A 19,109-nucleotide genomic window follows, 5' to 3' on the forward strand; every position below is an offset into this window, starting at 1 on the left:
TTATTAGTCTTCAGTGGAGCAATTGTTTTTGCCGTAGTGGGATGCTTACATTTAGCCTACATAAAAGAAAAATAATAAATATTAAAAATATAAAAATACAACACTAGGACCATAAGAACATAGTAACACGGTACAATTGCACACTCAGTTACAATAAAAAAGAGGTAACGAGTTAACAAAAACAAATAAGTTAATTATTTTCGATTTTCAACATTAATTTATACATTCATGTATTTTGTTGGGTTTGTTTTAGTAAATTGTGCTCTTCCTCTTTTGATTATTGTGAGTCTAAGTGTGTAGTAACAAGTTTGAGGTAATGAGCTGTACAGCCTTTAAAATATTTTCAATATACTGTATGTTGTGACAATGGTTCTCAAAGAGTGGTCAGGGGACCCCCAGGGGTCCTTGGCACTATGCCAGGGGTCTGTGAAAAGCTTTCTGATTCAGTAATTTAAATTATCACGATATTAAAAAAATAATTTTACAGAAGTATTCATAATATTTTTATGCTAAATCCAAAATAGATCATAGATTAATCTAACAATCATCATTCTTTTTATGTTTTTGTTAGATTTTTTTTAAACTTAGTACTTATACTTCATATACAGTTTAGATTATTTTTGAGATGTTTATTAGGCTACTTAAAATAATCACAATCTACATTTTATATGATGTATGCAGGAGTTAAACACACTTCTGATGCATTCGTTTGTATGTTATGTATATTTTGTGTTGATGTGAAAATAGTTTTAAAACATGTCTAATCTCTGTCTAATATATCTGTAGGATCCTCACCTCATCCTTCACTCAAGCAAATCTGCAGCTCTTACTAAATCAGTCGCAACACAATATGTTTTATATGTATATTAGAATTTATTTTAAACTGTAATGTTAATATTTAGGCCCTAATTTCAAAGACAACAGGTGTTCAGGTGCAAGAAAGTGTCTTTAGGAAGTTGTCTCCCCTTCTCTGATAAGAATTTACACAGTCATCACTGGTCATAGTCATATCACAGTCATATCACATATGATGCATGAAACAGGAAAAAAAAAAAACTTCCTGTGATGGACGCCTGCTCCAAGGACTTTTCAGTTTTGCTGCTTCAGTCAATATGTGTTACAATATTTGTAGTCGTCTCTCTATTAGTTGAAATAAATAATAAAATATGACAACAGGTAGTGTTAATAAAAAACATTTTGTTGAACTGTGAGTTGAGTCTGAGGGTTAACATAACAGTTTTGTACATTTAGCAATTGGCATTTAGTCAACATTAGTTTATTGAACAGATATAATAATGAATAAAGATTAGTTCTTGACTAAATAATTATTAGTTTATTGACAATGTTAAATCTAAACCTAGCGGATATTAACATTTATCAGCAATGGTGCTTTCAGATTTCTGTTTAAAATCATAAGAACCTAAAAAAAAACCTTTTATGTGAGATAACATTCATATATACATTCATGTAATACAGATGGAACTGATACATGCTGTCATTGTATAAAAACACACACGATAAATGATGATGTACTCGTCTAGAGACATTTACCACGTAGAAACTGTATGATTCTGTTTCTTATCTGTGTCAGTTTGAAACCATAAATGAGGGGGTTGATGATCGGAGGAATAAGCAGAAATTCTATCGCCATAAAATTCTTGACACCTTCCAACAACTTTTTTGAGCCAAATCGCATGTACAACAAGTCAAAAAGTAAAGATACAACAACAATAATTAAACACAATAAATGTGGCAGACATGTTTGCATAAACTTACTTCTGTTCTCACTGGAAGATAGGCATTTTCTGATCAGATACATATAAGACCAAACTATAAAGATAACATGTAAAACATAAAAAGTGTAATTAAAAGCTGGAACAATAACACTTGCTATGGAAGCAGAACAAGCTAGTTTACCAATCCAATAATTAATACAGTAGATTTTTGGTATGTGTGAGCCGCATAACCTCAATCTTAATGTTGTTATTGAACCTATGAACACTAAATAAAAAGGAATAAGCCAGGCAAAAAACACAAACACACAAACTCTCTGTGTAGTCATCACAGTGTGGTACACCAGAGGTCGACATATAGCCACATATCTGTCGTAGGCCATTAGCACTAGAATAGAGAAATCAGCACAAGCAGAAGAGTGTAACACAAACCCCTGCAGAAAACATCCAGCATAAGAGATGACATGCGAGGGAGACAGAAGATCTATGAGGAATTTTGGGTAAAATCCTGCTGTCCCATAAAGTCCATTGATGCACAGATTACAGAGGAAGATATACATGGGTTCATGAAGGCTTTTATCCACAACGATTATCACAATAATGGTCACATTTACCAGCCAAATCACACAATAACACAGTAAAGTGAGAGCAAAGAGAGTTATTCTATAATTTGCGGTGCCATTTAACCCTGACAGAATAAACATGGTGATAACTGACACATTATCCATCATATTAAAAAAAATGCAGTTTTCTAAATCATTCTAAATCTGAAACAAGTATTTTAATGCCATAGAAAAAAGGAAATTACATCAGTATACCTTTCTTAAACATCACCCATCTCTGTGTCTGTACCTCCCCAGCACCCTGACTTGTTGGTCTCACATTAATTTATATCCTTTTGTGGCAGCAACAGATAATGAGCTGGTGAACATGGGAATTTAAACAATCCAGTCAAATTACAACATACTGGACTTATCATTGCTGGAAAGAAGTAAATCTACTCTAAAAAAAAAAAAAAAAAGAAAGAAAGAAAAAGAAAATTTCTGCAGACTTAAATGTGATTTAGAACTTTTATTCAGGCAGACAACTGTCAGCTGAATGAGCTCTGTGTCGCCATGACAACCTTTGACCTTCTAGACCCACTCTGATGTTAAACTGCACTTTGCTGCATTGGAACATATGCAAGTACGAAACAGCTGAATGTAATCGTATCTCGCAGCTTGTGCTTCACGTAACGTACTAATGTACCCCACCTCGACTGGTTGCAGCTCTACTTATTTTTACGTACAGCATGAAGCTCTGAGCACATCTTAACTGTAAATAATCATTTGCCGTTTTAAACTTTTAACCTTTTTAACTTACACTGTCGATGTTTATGTAATATTACATAAACAGCTGACAGGGTTGTTACCTCTGCAATAAAAAAAAGTGGTAATAAAACAACTCTTTTCATGTCATTTCTTTATTTTCTGCAAAGTATTGATAAGTATTGGTATCAATAAGCAGTATCAGTATTGACATCAGTATCAATAAACCCTAACAAAACCAGTCACTAATTATCATTTTAATATTTTTTTCATGACAATTAGAATAATGCTGTAAAAGTGATCATTCCCTCTAATATCAAATCATATCACAATCAAAAATATCAGACAAAATAATCACAGTTGAATAGTTTTTCATAATCATTCAGCCTTAATTTTTAATGTTCTGTTCTACTTCTACTGCAGCTATTAGCTTGTATGCTTTTCTGTCCAGTATAAAAATTTACTAAAGCGGCTTTCTGATGTTTTCAGTCACACTGTATTTTTTTTTCATTTCTAATTTTTTTTTTTTTTCTATGTTGGATTATGGTTAGACATTTAAAACATCCACGGCAAATTTGACATTAAGTTTACAATGCACGACATTAATGAAAAAATAGAGTAACAATTGAAAAATAACGTCACAGTATGTAAGATAAGATACAAATATATTGATATAGAAACATGTAGATGTATTTCACTACTTAAAATTTTAGTCAACTATGAAAAACATTAGTGAGAGCTTTAGTGGCACATAACAGCACAGTAATTATACTGCAGAATATTTTCTATATGTTTCTTTGGTGTCCACATTTGATCAAAACTTGAACAGATGATACATTTCAACATCAGTTTTCTTTCTACTGAAGACACATTGTTAGTTCACCACACAGAAGAACTCATGGCTCTAGTCTAGAGACATTTACCACATAGAAACTGTATAATTCTGTTTTTTATTTGTGTCAGTTTGAAACCATATATAAGAGGATTTAGGATCGGAGGAATAAGAAGAAATTCTATCGCCATAAAATTCTTGACACTTTCCAGCAACTTTTTTGAGCCAAATCGCATGTACAACAAGTCAAAACCCATTGATGCAAAAAGAGTAATTAAACAGAATACATGTGGCAGACAGGTTTGCATAAATTTACTCATGTTCTCTTTGGATGTTAGGCATGTTCTGATAAGATATGCATAAGTCCAAATAATAAAAATAAAATGGCCAGAAAAAAAAGTGTAATTAAAAGCTGGAACAATAACACTTGCTATGGAAGCAGAACAAGCTAGTTTACCAATCCAGTAATTAATACAGTAGAGTTTTGCTATGTGTGAGCCGCATAACCTCAATCTTAATGTTGTTATTGAACCTATGAACACTAAATAAAAAGGAATAAGCCAGGCAAAAAACACAAACACACAAACTCTCTGTGTAGTCATCACAGTGTGGTATACCAGAGGTCGACATATAGCCACATATCTGTCGTAGGCCATTAGCACTAGAATAGAGAAATCAGCAGAAACAGAAGAGTGTAACACAAACCCCTGCAGAAAACATCCAGCATAAGAGATGTCATGTGAGGGAGACAGAAGATCTATGAGGAATTTTGGATAAAATCCTGCTGTCCCATAAAGTCCATTGATGCACAGATTACAGAGGAAGATATACATGGGTTCATGAAGGCTTTTATCCACAGTGATTATCACAATAATGGTCATATTTACCAGCCAAATCACACAATAACACAGTAAAGTGAGAGCAAAGAGAGTGACTCTATGTGTTGTGGTGCCATTTAACCCTGACAGAATAAACATGGTGATAACTGACACATTATCCATCATATTAAAAAAATCTGCAGTTTTCTACATCATTCTAAATCTGAAACAACTATTTTAATGCCATAGAAAAAAGGAAATTACATCTGTATACCTTTCTTAAACATCACCCATCTCTGTGTCTGTACCTCCCCAGCACCCTGACTTGTTGGTCTCAGATTAATTTATATCCTTTCATGGCAGCAACAGATAATGAGCTGGGTTATCAGCGTTATCATTGCTGGAAAGCAGTAAAAAAGAAAAAAAGAAAAAGAGCTTTTATTCAGGCAGACAGTCGTACTACTGAGGAAAATGATGAAACACACAGGAACACTTCAGCTGTCAGCTGAATGAACTCTGTGTCGCCATGATGACCTTTGACCTTCTAGACCCACTCTGATGTTAAACTGCATCTTACTGCACTGGAACATATGCAAGTATGAAAAAGTTGAATGTAACTGTATCTTGCTTAACTTACTATGTTACCCGACTGGTTGCAGCTCTACTTATTTAACTGTAAATAATTGTTTGCCTTTTAAAAACATATTGTTTTCCATGTCATACCCTAATCTCTCTCTTCTCAGTCACAAAATGTTAAGATCAGTTTTACCAGTTTTGTTTGGAGATCTCAATCACTGATACATCTGCTGCCATCCCAGAAAATGAAACGAAGCAGCATTTTGTTTGCTCACAACTACAAATCTGACGACCGCTATGTAGGGCACAATGTAGCGTCTGTCACTCTCACTGTCAGCTGGTTGTGTCTAGAAGGGAACCTAAGATTTGCAAAACTCTGGTGGGATTTTCTCATGGGTTAAATCATCACCCTTGCGAGATCTTTCGTGGATCTGGGGCTCTAGATGCAGTAAATGTACCTTTTTGGATGGTGGTATTATCATTCTTCAGCCTTTACATGGTAGTCAGTCGTTTGTTGTGTCAATAGCCAGAAGTAAATAATGCAAAAATAGAGAAAAAACAGACCACCTCTGCCACATTTAATTTGATGAACTACTGTGTAATTTATAAAATAAAAAAGTCAAGTGTTCAGGCATTTAACATTTTCAGGAACAAAGTTCTTATGTTAATATTCTTGATCCACTTCTGGCGAATGCTCAGACAATCTATGCAGAGTGTGTGGTATCAGACAGGAAGTATGAAGTAATGCTGCATTAAAAGCACATGTAAAAGTAGAATATTGTACATTTCTTATGACATCTTACATTCAAGCATGTGCATACTGCAGGGAGTCGCCACTGCAGCCATGGCGGCTTGTTTACTTTCAATACTTCCCCGGATTCATCTATAAGAGTTTTATAGTTATATTGATAAAGTTGACTACATGCCACAGGAGATGAGAAGCTCTTTACTCTTACAAATGATAAATTACTTCTATCAGGTTAACCAGCTCCACCTCATATGTGGTCAGCAAAGTGCAAAGACCTTGATGATGCTAAACAGAGAAGCTTGTAAGTTTTCATCAAGCGCAGTTGCCATGATGACGCATTATTACCACCTGAGACAGCATGTTGTTTTCACTTCCTGAGTCTGTGTGTGTGTCATCATGGTCCTTGAGACACCTACTGTAACAGGAACTACGACAGAGACAGTTTTAAGAGGCAAATTGTTTATATGTCTATCGGAGGACAGATTTTGTGATGCAGTAGCAAGACTTTGTTTTTCCTGCTCTTTTGCACATGGTGTTTTTTTTTTTTTTTTTTTGCCAACTGTGAAAACTAACAAAGGGGAGAAAGTAAATGAAAATGTGTGTTTTTTTACACATTTAAATTCCAGAGTTTATAGGACGGCATAAGAAATGTATTTTTTTCATATCTAGCCCTTCAAAGTAAAAGTAATGGAATGAAATCAATAAGAAACTTGGTAATGAGAATATTCTACTGAGCACAACTTTTGACAAGGAAATTAATAATAAAGGTTTCAACAGTTGAGATGGCTGCTTTTTATCTTTGGTTCAAATCTGATATCAGATAAAGGTGACCTGTGCTCTGCATGGAAGCATTGTACAAACATCAGACACGAGAATATTCTACACAGTAAATAAACCACTGCAGCAAATATTCAGGCACCTTTGAACTGCGTGTGCTTGTGTGCAACAGCAACTCTGGAGAGTTACCTTTGACTACAGCATGATGCTTAAAAGAAAATACCCCAAAGCAACAACCATTCTTTATATATATATATATATATATATATATATAGATTATGTCTGAGTATTTCCTTGCAGGGTATCACACTTTCTCAGTCTTTTGCAGTAAGCCTACCCCACAACTCATGAAAATGTTTGAAGCACATAAAAAAGGCATACATGTTATGATCAGGAACAGATTTATTGATTTATGCAACATAATTGGAGAAACGTTTAAAATATTTGATAGCTAAATTTAGCTGGCCTGATTTACATGCCACAGACTATACAACCTGGAATGGTGATCATGTAAAAATGTCACATTGTGAAGTGATCAATAATATTGATTCACTGAGCATTTCTTCCAAATCACATAAACACACCAACAGATTTTTTTTTATCTTTGTGGAGACAAACTCATGACTTTCGCCTAAAGGCTGAACTTTTACGACAAATAAAACTTTGGATTTGATTTCTTATTTGCGTCAATTTGAAACCGTACATCAGGGGATTGATAATCGGAGGAATAATAAGAAATTCGATCGCCATAAAATTCTGGACGCTTTGTGATAATTCTTTCGAGCCATATCGCATGTATAACAAATCAAATAGCAGAGATGCAACAACAACCATTAAGGAGAATAAATGTGGTACACATGTCTGCATAAATTTGCTCCTGTTCTCTCTGGATGTTAGGCAATTTCTGATCATATATACATAAGACCAAACAACAAAAATAACATGGCCAAAATAAAAAGTATAATTAAAGGCTGGAATAATAATTTTTGCTATGGAGGCAGTGCAAGCTAGATTTGAAATTAACCAGTTAACACAGTAGATTTTTGGTATGTGTGAGCCACACAGCCTTGATGTTGATGTTGTAATTGTGCTCAAGAACAACAGGCAAAAAGGAATAAGCCAGGCAAAAAACACAAACACGCAAACTCTCTGTGTAGTCATGACAGTGTGGTATACCAGAGGTCGACATATAGCCACATACCTGTCGTAGGCCATCAGAGCTAAAAGAGAGAAATCAGCACAAGCAGAAGAGTGTAACACAAACCCCTGCAGGAGGCATCCAGCATAAGAGATGACATGTGAGGGAGACAGAAGATCTATGAGGAATTTTGGGTAAAATCCTGCTGTCCCATAAAGTCCATTGATGCACAGATTACAGAGGAAGATATACATGGGTTCATGAAGGCTTTTATCCACAATGATTGTCACAATAATGGTCACATTTACCAGCCAAATCACACAGTAACACAGGACAGTCAGAGCAAAGAGAGCGACTCTATAGTTTGTGGTGCCATTTAACCCCGACAGAGTAAACATGGTAATAACTGACACATTATCCATCACAAGAAAATACAGTATCGTGTTTCAGAGGTAATACTGTACCGATAGGAAATTACAGTTGCATGGATTCATTTGTGGGAGGAAGAAAGGGACATTCTGTGTCCACCCATCCCTCGCCTGGTGCCTGTGTTTATATTCCTTAATGACGTGACGTTCAACAACCTGATTTACATGAGACCTCAGACTTCCAGTCAGTGACGCTGCAGTTGCTTTCATGGAAGAGCGGAGTCATGTTGAGCATATTTGCTGCATCAATTACAACAAAGTCTGATGAACAAGAGACAAGAAGTGATACAGTCAGAAAGGTTGTAAATATTGCAGCAGGTGTTGATTTTTGCTTCTAGTCACATCTGTTACTTCAGAGGGGCTGCCACATGAAAGTCAAAGATTTGTCAGAGTGCTTTACAGTGACAAGATAAAACAGATAAAAGGTTAGAAAATGCAGAGAAGCTGTTTACTGACAGTGTATTTTCACATCAGTGTGAGGCAAAGAAAATAAATACTCTGTAATGTTAGTGTTATGCACTTTTTTTTTTATACTATATTAACTATAATTTCCATCAGGTTTGCAGGTGTCCATAAACAAATAAACTCTTTCTATCACATAACATACAGTATACCAAGAGACTGAAGAGAGGGGAACAATACATTAGAAAAATATAAAACAAATTAATACAAAATAATATAGAATACAAAAGTACTTTCTCCTCTTCTCTTAATAACTTCATCAAGTAACATTTAACCACATTATAGTCCTGTTAATAGATCTAAAACAATTCATCATACAGTTACAGCTACACCAAGCATACCTCTACACTTCTGATTACTAGTTAACCCCGACTAGTTAACCCTTCCCCCTGGGTCTCCCAAATTCCATTATACATTTATGCTCATTTGAGCTATTTCATCTCCATGCAATGCATAGCAAACAGAAAAAAACTGAATTAAAATAAATAAATAAATAAATTGCATTTATATCATATTACTAGCTGCAGTGAGTGCCTCCATCATACACTGGCCTGCCCCGTTCATGATGAACATAGAGTTCTCATACAGTTCTTATAGTTTTTTTTTCTAAAGATGCAAATACAGTTATTCCTAGGTATTTAAAGTGAGTATCTATAGGTATATTGAAATTTGCACATTCTTCTTTACTTCTACAGGTCAGAGGTAGAAGACGATTTAGCCCAATTTATTTTGTAGCTAGAGACACAACTAAACTGATCAAAGATTATAAGGATACCTGGAAGATAGTTCTTTATATCAGCAAAAAACAGATGGACATCATCAGCAAATAAGGAAATATAATACTGGGTAGATTTTACTTCTATCGGTGTAATACTTGGAAACTAACAGACTGTGCCAATGGCTCCAGTGATAAGATGAATATTATTGCTGAGACTGGATCTCCTTGCCGACTGTTTCTACTTATTTCAAATGGAGGAGAACATATATGGCTTGTAACTATAGCAACGAGTTGACGCACTTTATGCAAATCAAGGTATTTTTGTAGTCAGTAACATCAATTATACCGACAAATCGCCCCAGCTTCAATCATAAATATAGTCTAATATTAGCTGTTACACTTTGAGACAACATGTGCTTTTCAACCCAAGTCCCTAAATCACCACACGCCACGAAACTAACTGTGATGGAAGTGGAGAAGAGCGATAGAAACGGAGCACTGCAAGGTGTGCAGGACAGGTGGCGCTTGCTTGTTTGCTTGCGCTGGTTGCTTTTATGCTTTTTATTCGATTGGACAGCTGGAGTGAGGACAGGAAAGCCTGGGTTTTAGTACTCCATATGTTAAAGCATTCTGAGTAAAACTGCTGAGGTGACATATGGTGTCCATTGGGAATCAGTGCTAACATTTGAATGCTAGGCTGGCTCTCATGTTCTGCATGAAACACAAACTTAATAGCACAACGGGTCCTCCCAGATGTTTAATGTAGTCCAGTTTTATGTAGAGCTTTGATATGCATCAGTCAGTTTAGCACAGCACATTTGTTAGCAGTGCATGGCTTTTAAGGATCAGAGTGTGGGATGTAGATAGTGGTGAGCTTGCAGATTGCAAGCATCTTGTCTCACTGTCTCCTTCCAAGCGTGCAGGCGAAAATATGGTGGCCGCGAAACTCTTGGTTTGTGCATTCTGGACTATAGAAACATGGGGGCGCAACATGGCAGCCTCCATGGAAGAGGACCCTGCCCTCTGTAGATAAGACTCATTTTAAGGTAACAAAAACAGAACAGTTCTCATTTTCAGGTGATTAAACATTAATGAAAATATATATTAATGAAAATATGCTTTTTTATATTATTCCATTTCTTCTGTATTGTGGCAGAAAATCCCCATTAATCTTTCACTGTTTCACTGTTACAACATAAAATTATTTATGGACCAACCAATGTGTTTTAAAGCTGTATAAGCTGCATAACAACTTTGGTTGGTGTTAGTGTTCCCCGAATCCAATAAAGAGCAGGACAGAACTGCAAAAGTAAACATAAATTACAAAGTGGATGGACCAGTGCCAAACTTTTTACTGTTATTTATTTATTTATTTTTTACATGGCATGTAATCCCACAAAAGGTTGTAGTTTGCTATTGATATGCACCTTGGTTAGATGCAATACTATGTAGGTGGTAAGCTAGTTTGCTGTTTGCTTTTATGTTTCTGTTTCTGACACCTTCCATCATAAAACTCTTTATATCACTTTTGTTAGTATGCACACTGTTGTTGCATGTGGAAAAATCCACAGCTGATCCCTGTCATGACTAAAAGTAACCATCGCTGTTCAGAGGAGTGTTCAGTTGATGATTGATTTGGCAAAATGGAAGCAAAGCCACTGTGACTTGCTGCCACATTAAAGAGATATTAACTCTGATTCAATAAATCACAGCTTTACACAGTATATTTTCATCAGGTTTCACTTAGCTGCTCCATGTAATACAATAACTAAATGTATATGGTGTGACTGATGCTGGTTATGGAGGTTAACAATCTTGGAATAATGCATGACCAACTTGTTGTAATAAGAGGTTTTCATGAATGCAGCATCACTCACAAAACAGTAGATGGTCTAATCTACGGTTGCCAACAGAATTAAATGTGAGTAAACAATTGTGGGCTACATGTTTCATGCTCCATCAACATTGTTCCTCAGAATCCAAGCAATTACTTTAAAGAGTAAAATGTTATCATCGAACCTTCAAAAATCATTTTCTAAAGGTTTATTAAAGAGCACATTTTATTACTGTATTTACTGCGAATAGCCTTTTTTACAATGAAAAATCTCATATACTATACCTGTATAGCAGCAAATAGGCAAGACGTTCGTAAAAGTTTGTTTCATTGTGAACTGTGTGTTTGGTTGTACAGTTATCATGTTCTGCTTACTTTGATTTGAACTGAACTTTTTATTTGACACACTGCTCACAGGGCAATGTAGTTTATCAGTTGAATTGTATTTTGTCAGACCTTAGTCAAAGAGCCACAGAAAGGAAAGAAATTAGTTTACAGACAACTTAATAAAAATGTATTACCACTGACTTGAACTGGTTGTGAGAGATTTTAAAGGGAGAATTTGCCCCAAAATCAAAAATAAGCCTTTTCCCTCTGGCCTGTAGTGCTATTTATGCTTCTTTTTTTGCTGTGAGTTACAGAGTTTTGAAGAGCTCAAAGCACTTTCTTTGTTTGTGGGGTGAATTGCCCTTTTAAGAGAGAGTTTTTGAACACGACAACATCTTGAAAATATTTCTTCTTATTTCTGGTAACTTCAGGCCGTACACCAGAGGGTTCAGAAGTGGTGGTATCATTACAAACTCCAATGATAAAATTACAGCAAGAAATGGGTTTATCTTCTCAACATCAATACGACTTAAGGCTATGTCACAAAATACAGAGAAGGAATAAGTGACAAATGAAATAGTATGTGGCAGGCAGGTCTGAAACACTTTGCTCTTGAATTCAGATGAACTTTTCCTGCACACAAGCAAAATTTGAAAGTAGGTATACAAGACAAAGTTCAGAGGCAGAATTACTGTAACTACAGTTACGAGCAAACCAACAATATTGTTGATAAAAGTGGAGACACATGACAGTTTAGCAATATTCCACATGGCACAGTAAACTTTTAGGATCGTGTTTCCACACAAAGGAAGCCTGATGGTCAGGTAAAGACATAAGCCAACAGAAAGGGCTGGACCGATCAAAGCAAAGGCTGCCAACCCACACACTGTCTTAGGGGTCACCTTGCTGTGATAATGTAAAGGATCACACACAGCAACATATCTGTCATATGCCATGATGGTCAGGATGGTTAGTTCATAGGAAGCATACGAGTAAATAATATAGATCTGAGTAAAACAAGCAGGACGTGAGATTAAATGAGTATCAGACAGAAGGTCCTGGAGGAATCTGGGAAAGAAACCAAAAGAACCATAAAGAGAGTTGACAGATAACAAAGCAATAAAAATGTACATGGGCTCATGAAGTGCTCTCTCCTGTGATATTACCAGAATTATAATAAGATTAGCAGAGATAATAACTGCAAACAGCAGGAAGCACAGAACAAATGCTGGATAACGATAAAAGCCTATGTTCACATACATGGTGAGGTTAAAGTGAAACTTTATGGTGTCATTTTCCATTTCACACGTCAGGTTGAACTAGAGATTTAATGTGAAGAATCCTTAAACCCTTCTTATTATTACATCTTTTAGTATTGCCTCCATCAGTGCCAAGTAATTACAGTAATTACATTGAGTGTGTAATTTTTTCAGTAAACTAATAATGTAGAAATTAGTATGACTGAGATGTTAAATTACTAAATCATGAAAGCTTTTTATTGATTTTCTTTCAGCTGCAAGACGTTTTATACCTGCCACCTTCAGGAAAGTTTCAACAGGCCTACATGATGCTGGAGAGCCCCTGACTGAGTTCATTAGTTGAGTTGAAGGTTTTATAGTTTATGGTGGGGTTGGAAACATGAATAATACACTGGAAATCAAAGATTGGCTGTCTTCATTACCACAGAGACAAGCAACGACTCACAGTAATAACACTCTAATAGCACCTTAGGTGGCACTAGATTTGCCTGCTAAATTTTTACAGATTCAAATTAGTTTTTCAGCTGCATGTTTTCACCAAAATTTATACAACTTTGTTCACTGAACCCTCCTTTTAAGTAAGTTAGTTCATAGAACCTAGAAAAATCATTTTCTAAAGCTTTATTAAAGAGGACATTTTATTACGGTATATTGGGAGACAAGGGAGTTAAATTTAGACATTTCATTGTGAATAGCCTTTTGAAAAATCTCATATACTATACCTGTACAGCAGTGAATAGGCAAGACATACTTAAAAGTTTGTTTCATTGTAAAATGTGCCTTCGATTGTACAGTCATGATGTTCTACTCACTTTGATTTGAATTGAACTTTTTATTTGACACACTGCACACGAGGAAACGTAGTTTGGTTCTTGGTTGAGTTGTATTTTGTCAGGCCTTAGTAAAAGAGTGACAGAAAGGAAAGGAAATAGTTTACAAACAACTTAATATAAGTGTATTACCACTGACTTGAATTGGTTGTGAGAGATTTTAAAGGGAGAATTTGCCCCAAAATCAAAAACAAGCATTTTCCCTCTGGCCAGTGCTATTTATCCTTCTCTTTTTGCTGTGGTTTACAGAGTTTTGGAGATAACACCTGTAGAGATGTCTTCTTTCTCTCCAGTATAATAGGACTAAATGGCACTCAGCCTGTGGAGCTCAAAGCACAAAAACAAATATATTTGAAAATTTTAAAACACTGATTCTTTCTAAAAATCATGACCTGGCTACTTAAGATAATCCACAGAGTTGTGGTGAATTTGATGCAGGAACTACTTTCTGCTCAAAACGTCAGTGGATTATCTTGATTTATTATGTCATGATTTTTGGAAAGAAACACAGGTTTTGAATTTCTCAAATGTATTTTCTTTGATGATTTGAGCACTATAAGCCAAATGCCATTTGCTCCCATTATACTGCAGAAAAGGCAGATATCTCCAAAACTCTGCAACTCACACACACACACACACAAAATAAACATATATCTTTTTGGGGTGAACTGTCCTTTTAAAAAATAGTTTTCAAACACGACAACATCTTGAAAATATTTCTTCTTATTTCTGGTAACTTCAGGCCGTACACTAGAGGGTTCAGAAGTGGTGGTATCATTACAAACTCCAATGATAAAATTAAAGCAAGAAATGGGTTTATCTTCTCAACATCAATACGACTTAAGGCTATGTCACAAAAGGCACTGACGCAATAAGTGACAAATGAAATAGTATGTGGCAGGCAGGTCTGAAACACTTTGCTCTTGAATTCAGATGAACTTTTCCTGCACACAAGCAAAATTCGAAAGTAGGTATACAAGACGTAGATCAGAGGCAGAATTGCTGTAATTGTGGTCAGGAGCAAGCCAACAATATTGTTGATAAAAGTGGTGACACATGACAGTTTAGCAATATTCCAGAAAGCACAGTAAACCTTTAGGATTGTGTTTCCACACAAAGGAAGCCTGATGGTCAGGTAAAGACATAAGCCAACAGAAAAGGCTGGACCGGTCAAAGCAAAGGCTGCCAACCCACACACTGTCTTAGGGGTCACCTTGCTGTGATAATGTAAAGGATCACACACAGCAACATATCTGTCATATGCCATGATGGTCAGGATGGTCAGTTCATAGGAAGCATACGAGTAAATAATATAGATCTGAGTAAAACAAGCAGGACGTGAGATTAAATGAGTATCAGACAGAAGGTCCTGGAGGAATCTGGGAAAGAAACCAAAAGAACCATAAAGAGAGTTGACAGATAACAAAGCAATAAAAATGTACATGGGCTCATGAAGTGCTCTCTCCTGTGATATTACCAGAATTATAATAAGATTAGCAGAGACAATAACTGCAAACAGCAGGAAGCACAGAACAAATGCTGGATAACGATAAAAGCCTATGTTCACATACATGGTGAGGTTAAAGTGAAACTTTATGGTGTCATTTTCCATTTCACACGTCAGGTTGAACTAGAGATTTAATGTGAAGAATCCTTAAACCCTTCTTATAATTACATCTTTTAGTATTGCCTCCATCAGTGCCATCTCCTCTGATACTGAGATCACTAAATGTGTAATAAAAATATTGCAAGAGATTTTATACCTGCCACCTTCAGGAAAGTTTCAACAGGCCTACATGATGCTGGAGCCCCTGACTGAGTTCATTAGTCGAGCTGAAGGTTTTATAGTTTATGGTGGGGTTGGAAACATGAAGAGTACACTGGAAATCAAAGATTGGCTGTCTTCATTACCACAGAGACAAACAAAGACCCACACTAATAACACTCTAATAACACCTTAGGTGGCGCTAGATTTGCCTGCTAAATTCTTTCAGATTCCAATTATTTTTTCAGATGCACGTTTTGATCAAAATTTATACGACTTTGTTCACTTAATCTACCCGTTACGTAGCATTTCATAATCAAGACATTTATACCTAATGAGAAATGGTTATGGTTTTGGTATAAAATTTTACTTGATCAACCATATTATCGACCGATTAAGAGCTTAAAGTGATCACTTTTTCACATTTTGTTTCTCTTCATTTCTCAGGCAGGTTACTGTTTAGTTGACATTTGCACATTTATTTTACTTTTTTCCACTGAAGATGTCTGTGACTATTTTGAAAAATATTGTGGGAGTAAGACGGGATGGTAGCTTTGTTCTGAGGTCTGTCAGTGTAAGAGCAGTTAAATTTGATTCATATGACATTTAATTTACATTTTATTTGCAGTAAATGCAATGTCTACAAAATGTCAGAAAAATAAAAAAAGGTCTCCAATCTCTTTCATGCTCATTCAATGTTTTACTCTTAAATGTTATTTTATTTTATTTTATTTTTGTCAGATAATTAATTTCCTGTCAAACCCATTGCCTCGTCCTTCCAGTTCTGGTTAAGTTTCACCAAATCAGAATCAGAACCATAAATACTTTATTGATCGCTGGGGGGAGAAATCATGTTACAGATGCTACAGATGATCAGACAGCACCTCTGCCTCAGCTGTGGCTGTCACAGGGAGCTGTGGTCCTCTCGAGGGGGCGGGGGGGTTGCAGGCTGTGGAAGGGAACAAGCAGGTATCTGGGGTATGAGCGATGAGGAGCAGGCTGAAGCACATTAACCGAAAACACTACAGCAGCCCCAACCAAGCTGAACTCTATCAGAGCCATACTCCTGCAGTGTCACTGATGGTGCGCAGGCGTCCAAGATTCAAAATTCAATACTTCACTGCCATATCAAAGGGGCTGATTGGAATTTGTCTCTGTGAGCTCAGAACAGAACGATTAAAATTGTAAAACCACACCAACAGATATAAAACATATCCAACCTGTTCAATAAACATAAAAGCATAAAACGCTACCACCTGTAGTGAAATGAGCAACAATAAAAAAAAAAAAAACAGACCACCACATAAAGGGCTTCAAGTGTCTTTAAGACATCTGCCCCATTGCACAAATGATTCAACCTGCTGAGTGACCTGCAGTTCTACGTTCCTTCAGCTATTCTGGATCCTGAATGCTCTGGTCTTGGAAATTAAAAAAAAGTTGTTTGTCAGGTGAGAGGGATCCTTAAAAACTTTGAGGCCTTTCTTTTGTAATCTGGCTTCATACATGGGATCACAAAACAGGTCTGAGTACATAGAAAACTCTTTTTTTTCTTGTCTTTATGCACAAAATGCTTGTAATATTTCTCCCCATATGATTTCAAATTGAATTAATTTGTTATTTTCCATGGCCATTGTCTTTTCCTTATTTGAATAATAATACATTTATTTTTTTTCAATGTATTAGTGTGGGAGGGTATTTCAATTTCTCTAATATAACTGAAGGAAACAGTAATCCAACCCTGTGGATACCTTACATTGTCCCATAAGATATATCTTGGGTTGTTATTGTGGAGAGTGTTTATTGTATATAATGACAAATAAAAAAAATAACAACAACAACAACAAAAACCTGCACGATACTTTCCCTGGATATCCCACAACGTCAGTGTTGCTATAACCCTTAATAAACACATAGGATTGGTAACATATTTATGTGACAAACATGAAAAAATGTTCAATTAAACTTATTATCATTTAATTCAGTCCATGATTAAGTAACATGCAATAATTTATGTCCACAAAGCATACTGTGATCTGTTCATGAAATATTTTGAGAACATTAAGCATCTTTCTCAAAGGATTAAAACCTTATCTATGACTTCTGTACACTGATGTTCAGTCTGTGTTCATTAAATCAAAGGCAAACAAGCTGTGATTCTAACTGATCATTCTAAGAGATTATCTTATACCATGATAACATCCTAAAAATGTGTTTTCTAATTTCTGGCAACTTCAGCCCGTACACAAGAGGATTCAGAATGGGAGGAATGACAACAAACTCCAGTGACAAAATTACAGCAAGAAATGGATTTATCTTTTCGATATCATACCGACTCAAGAAGATATCACAAAATCCTGTCATTGAATATATCACAAATGAGACAACATGTGGCAGACAGCTCTGAAATACTTTCCCTCTGAATTCTGCTGAGCTTTTCCAGCAAACAAGCAGAATTCGCAAATAGGTGTAGAGGACATAAAAAAGGGGAAAGAAAACTGTAGATGTGGTCAGAAACATACCATAAATGTTGTTGACAACAGTGCTGACACATGACAGTTTAACAACATTCCAGTTTGCACAGAAGACTTTGTGTATCGTATTACCACATAAAGGAAGCTTCATGGACAGAGAAATGCAGGCCATAAGACCAAAAGCTGGGAAAATCCAAGCCAGTGCAGCGAGTTTGAAAACTGTTTTTGATGTCATTTTTCTGTGATAGTGTAAAGGATGACAAACGGCAAGATACCTATCATGTGCAATGATCCCAAGAAAGGTCATCTCATAAGAAGCATACGTGTAAATAACATAGATCTGAGTGAAACAAGCTGGACGTGACATCAAATGAGTATCAGACAGAAGGTCTCTGAGGAATCTGGGGAAGAAACCTGTGGAACCATACAGAGAGTTGACAGATAACAAAGTAATAAACATATACATGGGCTCATGTAGCGTTCTTTGTCGAGATATCACCAGTATTATGACGAGATTAGCACAGAGAATAAAATTGTAGAGCAGGAGGCAAAAAACAAACGCTGGGTAGCGGTAGTGTCCAATGTTCACAAACATGGTGAGGTTAAAGTAAAAGGAAACAGTGCTGTTTTCCATCCCACTCACAATAAATCAGAGACAAAGACATCAGTGATCCGATTTGACAGAGTTCTGATCATCTGTGTAAAGGAAAATCTATGCAGTTTGAACATAATGTCATATATTAGTCACACCAACAATAGTTTCACTACACTTACCAAACACAGAGTGAATAATCTTCAGGTGAGTTCTACATTGTGCTCTTGGTTAGATCTGTAGACACGCCACAAGTGTAGGTCATGGGAGGAGTTATTAGTATTTTATGTTCTCTGGCTCTGAACTTGTCATCATGGTCTTTCTACTCTGGAGAATCATGGCGGTCTGGAAGCTTTGGGGAAAAAAAAAAAAGATCCTGTAAGTCGTTATCGTGAGAAACCTTGTTGAAAAAATGACTTCATATCCCATTAGTATTATTAGCATTATTGTGAGATATTATCGCCTCATTTTGAAATACTGGGTCATTATTTCAA

The 19,109-nt window shown here is 35.9% G+C and overlaps 6 protein-coding genes across 6 annotated transcripts; all 6 read right to left on the reverse strand.

The window, feature by feature from the left end:
- Window positions 1–1,537: 1,537 nt before the first annotated feature.
- On the reverse strand, window positions 1,538–2,469 carry LOC146323203 (olfactory receptor 5B21-like). Its single transcript, XM_084724139.1, has one exon. It carries the CDS (start codon window positions 2,462–2,464, stop codon window positions 1,538–1,540), a length of 927 nt encoding a protein of 308 aa, XP_084580265.1. The 5' UTR covers window positions 2,465–2,469.
- A 1,480-nt stretch (window positions 2,470–3,949) lies between these two features.
- Window positions 3,950–5,033, reverse strand: LOC146323204 (olfactory receptor 2A7-like). Its single transcript, XM_084724140.1, has one exon. It carries the CDS (start codon window positions 4,874–4,876, stop codon window positions 3,950–3,952), a length of 927 nt encoding a protein of 308 aa, XP_084580266.1. The 5' UTR covers window positions 4,877–5,033.
- A 2,257-nt stretch (window positions 5,034–7,290) lies between these two features.
- LOC146323205 (olfactory receptor 5F1-like) lies at window positions 7,291–8,351 on the reverse strand. Its single transcript, XM_084725440.1, has one exon. It carries the CDS (start codon window positions 8,349–8,351, stop codon window positions 7,410–7,412), a length of 942 nt encoding a protein of 313 aa, XP_084581566.1. The 3' UTR covers window positions 7,291–7,409.
- Window positions 8,352–12,063: 3,712 nt separating this feature from the next.
- Window positions 12,064–12,999, reverse strand: LOC146323206 (olfactory receptor 51I2-like). Its single transcript, XM_084725443.1, has one exon. The coding sequence runs from the start codon at window positions 12,997–12,999 to the stop codon at window positions 12,064–12,066; it is 936 nt and encodes a 311-aa protein (XP_084581569.1).
- A 1,464-nt stretch (window positions 13,000–14,463) lies between these two features.
- Window positions 14,464–15,399, reverse strand: LOC146323207 (olfactory receptor 4B13-like). The gene has a single exon (XM_084723907.1). It carries the CDS (start codon window positions 15,397–15,399, stop codon window positions 14,464–14,466), a length of 936 nt encoding a protein of 311 aa, XP_084580033.1.
- Window positions 15,400–17,721: 2,322 nt separating this feature from the next.
- Window positions 17,722–18,657, reverse strand: LOC146323208 (olfactory receptor 51E1-like). The gene has a single exon (XM_084725442.1). The coding sequence runs from the start codon at window positions 18,655–18,657 to the stop codon at window positions 17,722–17,724; it is 936 nt and encodes a 311-aa protein (XP_084581568.1).
- Between the last annotated feature and the right edge of the window lie 452 nt (window positions 18,658–19,109).

Source organism: Lutjanus erythropterus, chromosome 8, assembly GCF_056507025.1.
Source record: "Lutjanus erythropterus isolate fLutEry1 chromosome 8, fLutEry1.hap2, whole genome shotgun sequence".
NCBI lineage: Eukaryota > Metazoa > Chordata > Actinopteri > Lutjaniformes > Lutjanidae > Lutjanus > Lutjanus erythropterus.

Bases quoted from the DNA above. Each gene is read 5' to 3' on its own strand.
- LOC146323204 (XM_084724140.1), bottom strand. From the start codon at position 4,876: ATGATGGATAATGTGTCAGTTATCACCATGTTTATTCTGTCAGGGTTA.
- LOC146323205 (XM_084725440.1), bottom strand. From the start codon at position 8,351: ATGGATAATGTGTCAGTTATTACCATGTTTACTCTGTCGGGGTTAAAT.
- LOC146323203 (XM_084724139.1), bottom strand. From the start codon at position 2,464: ATGATGGATAATGTGTCAGTTATCACCATGTTTATTCTGTCAGGGTTA.
- LOC146323206 (XM_084725443.1), bottom strand. From the start codon at position 12,999: ATGGAAAATGACACCATAAAGTTTCACTTTAACCTCACCATGTATGTG.
- LOC146323207 (XM_084723907.1), bottom strand. From the start codon at position 15,399: ATGGAAAATGACACCATAAAGTTTCACTTTAACCTCACCATGTATGTG.
- LOC146323208 (XM_084725442.1), bottom strand. From the start codon at position 18,657: ATGGAAAACAGCACTGTTTCCTTTTACTTTAACCTCACCATGTTTGTG.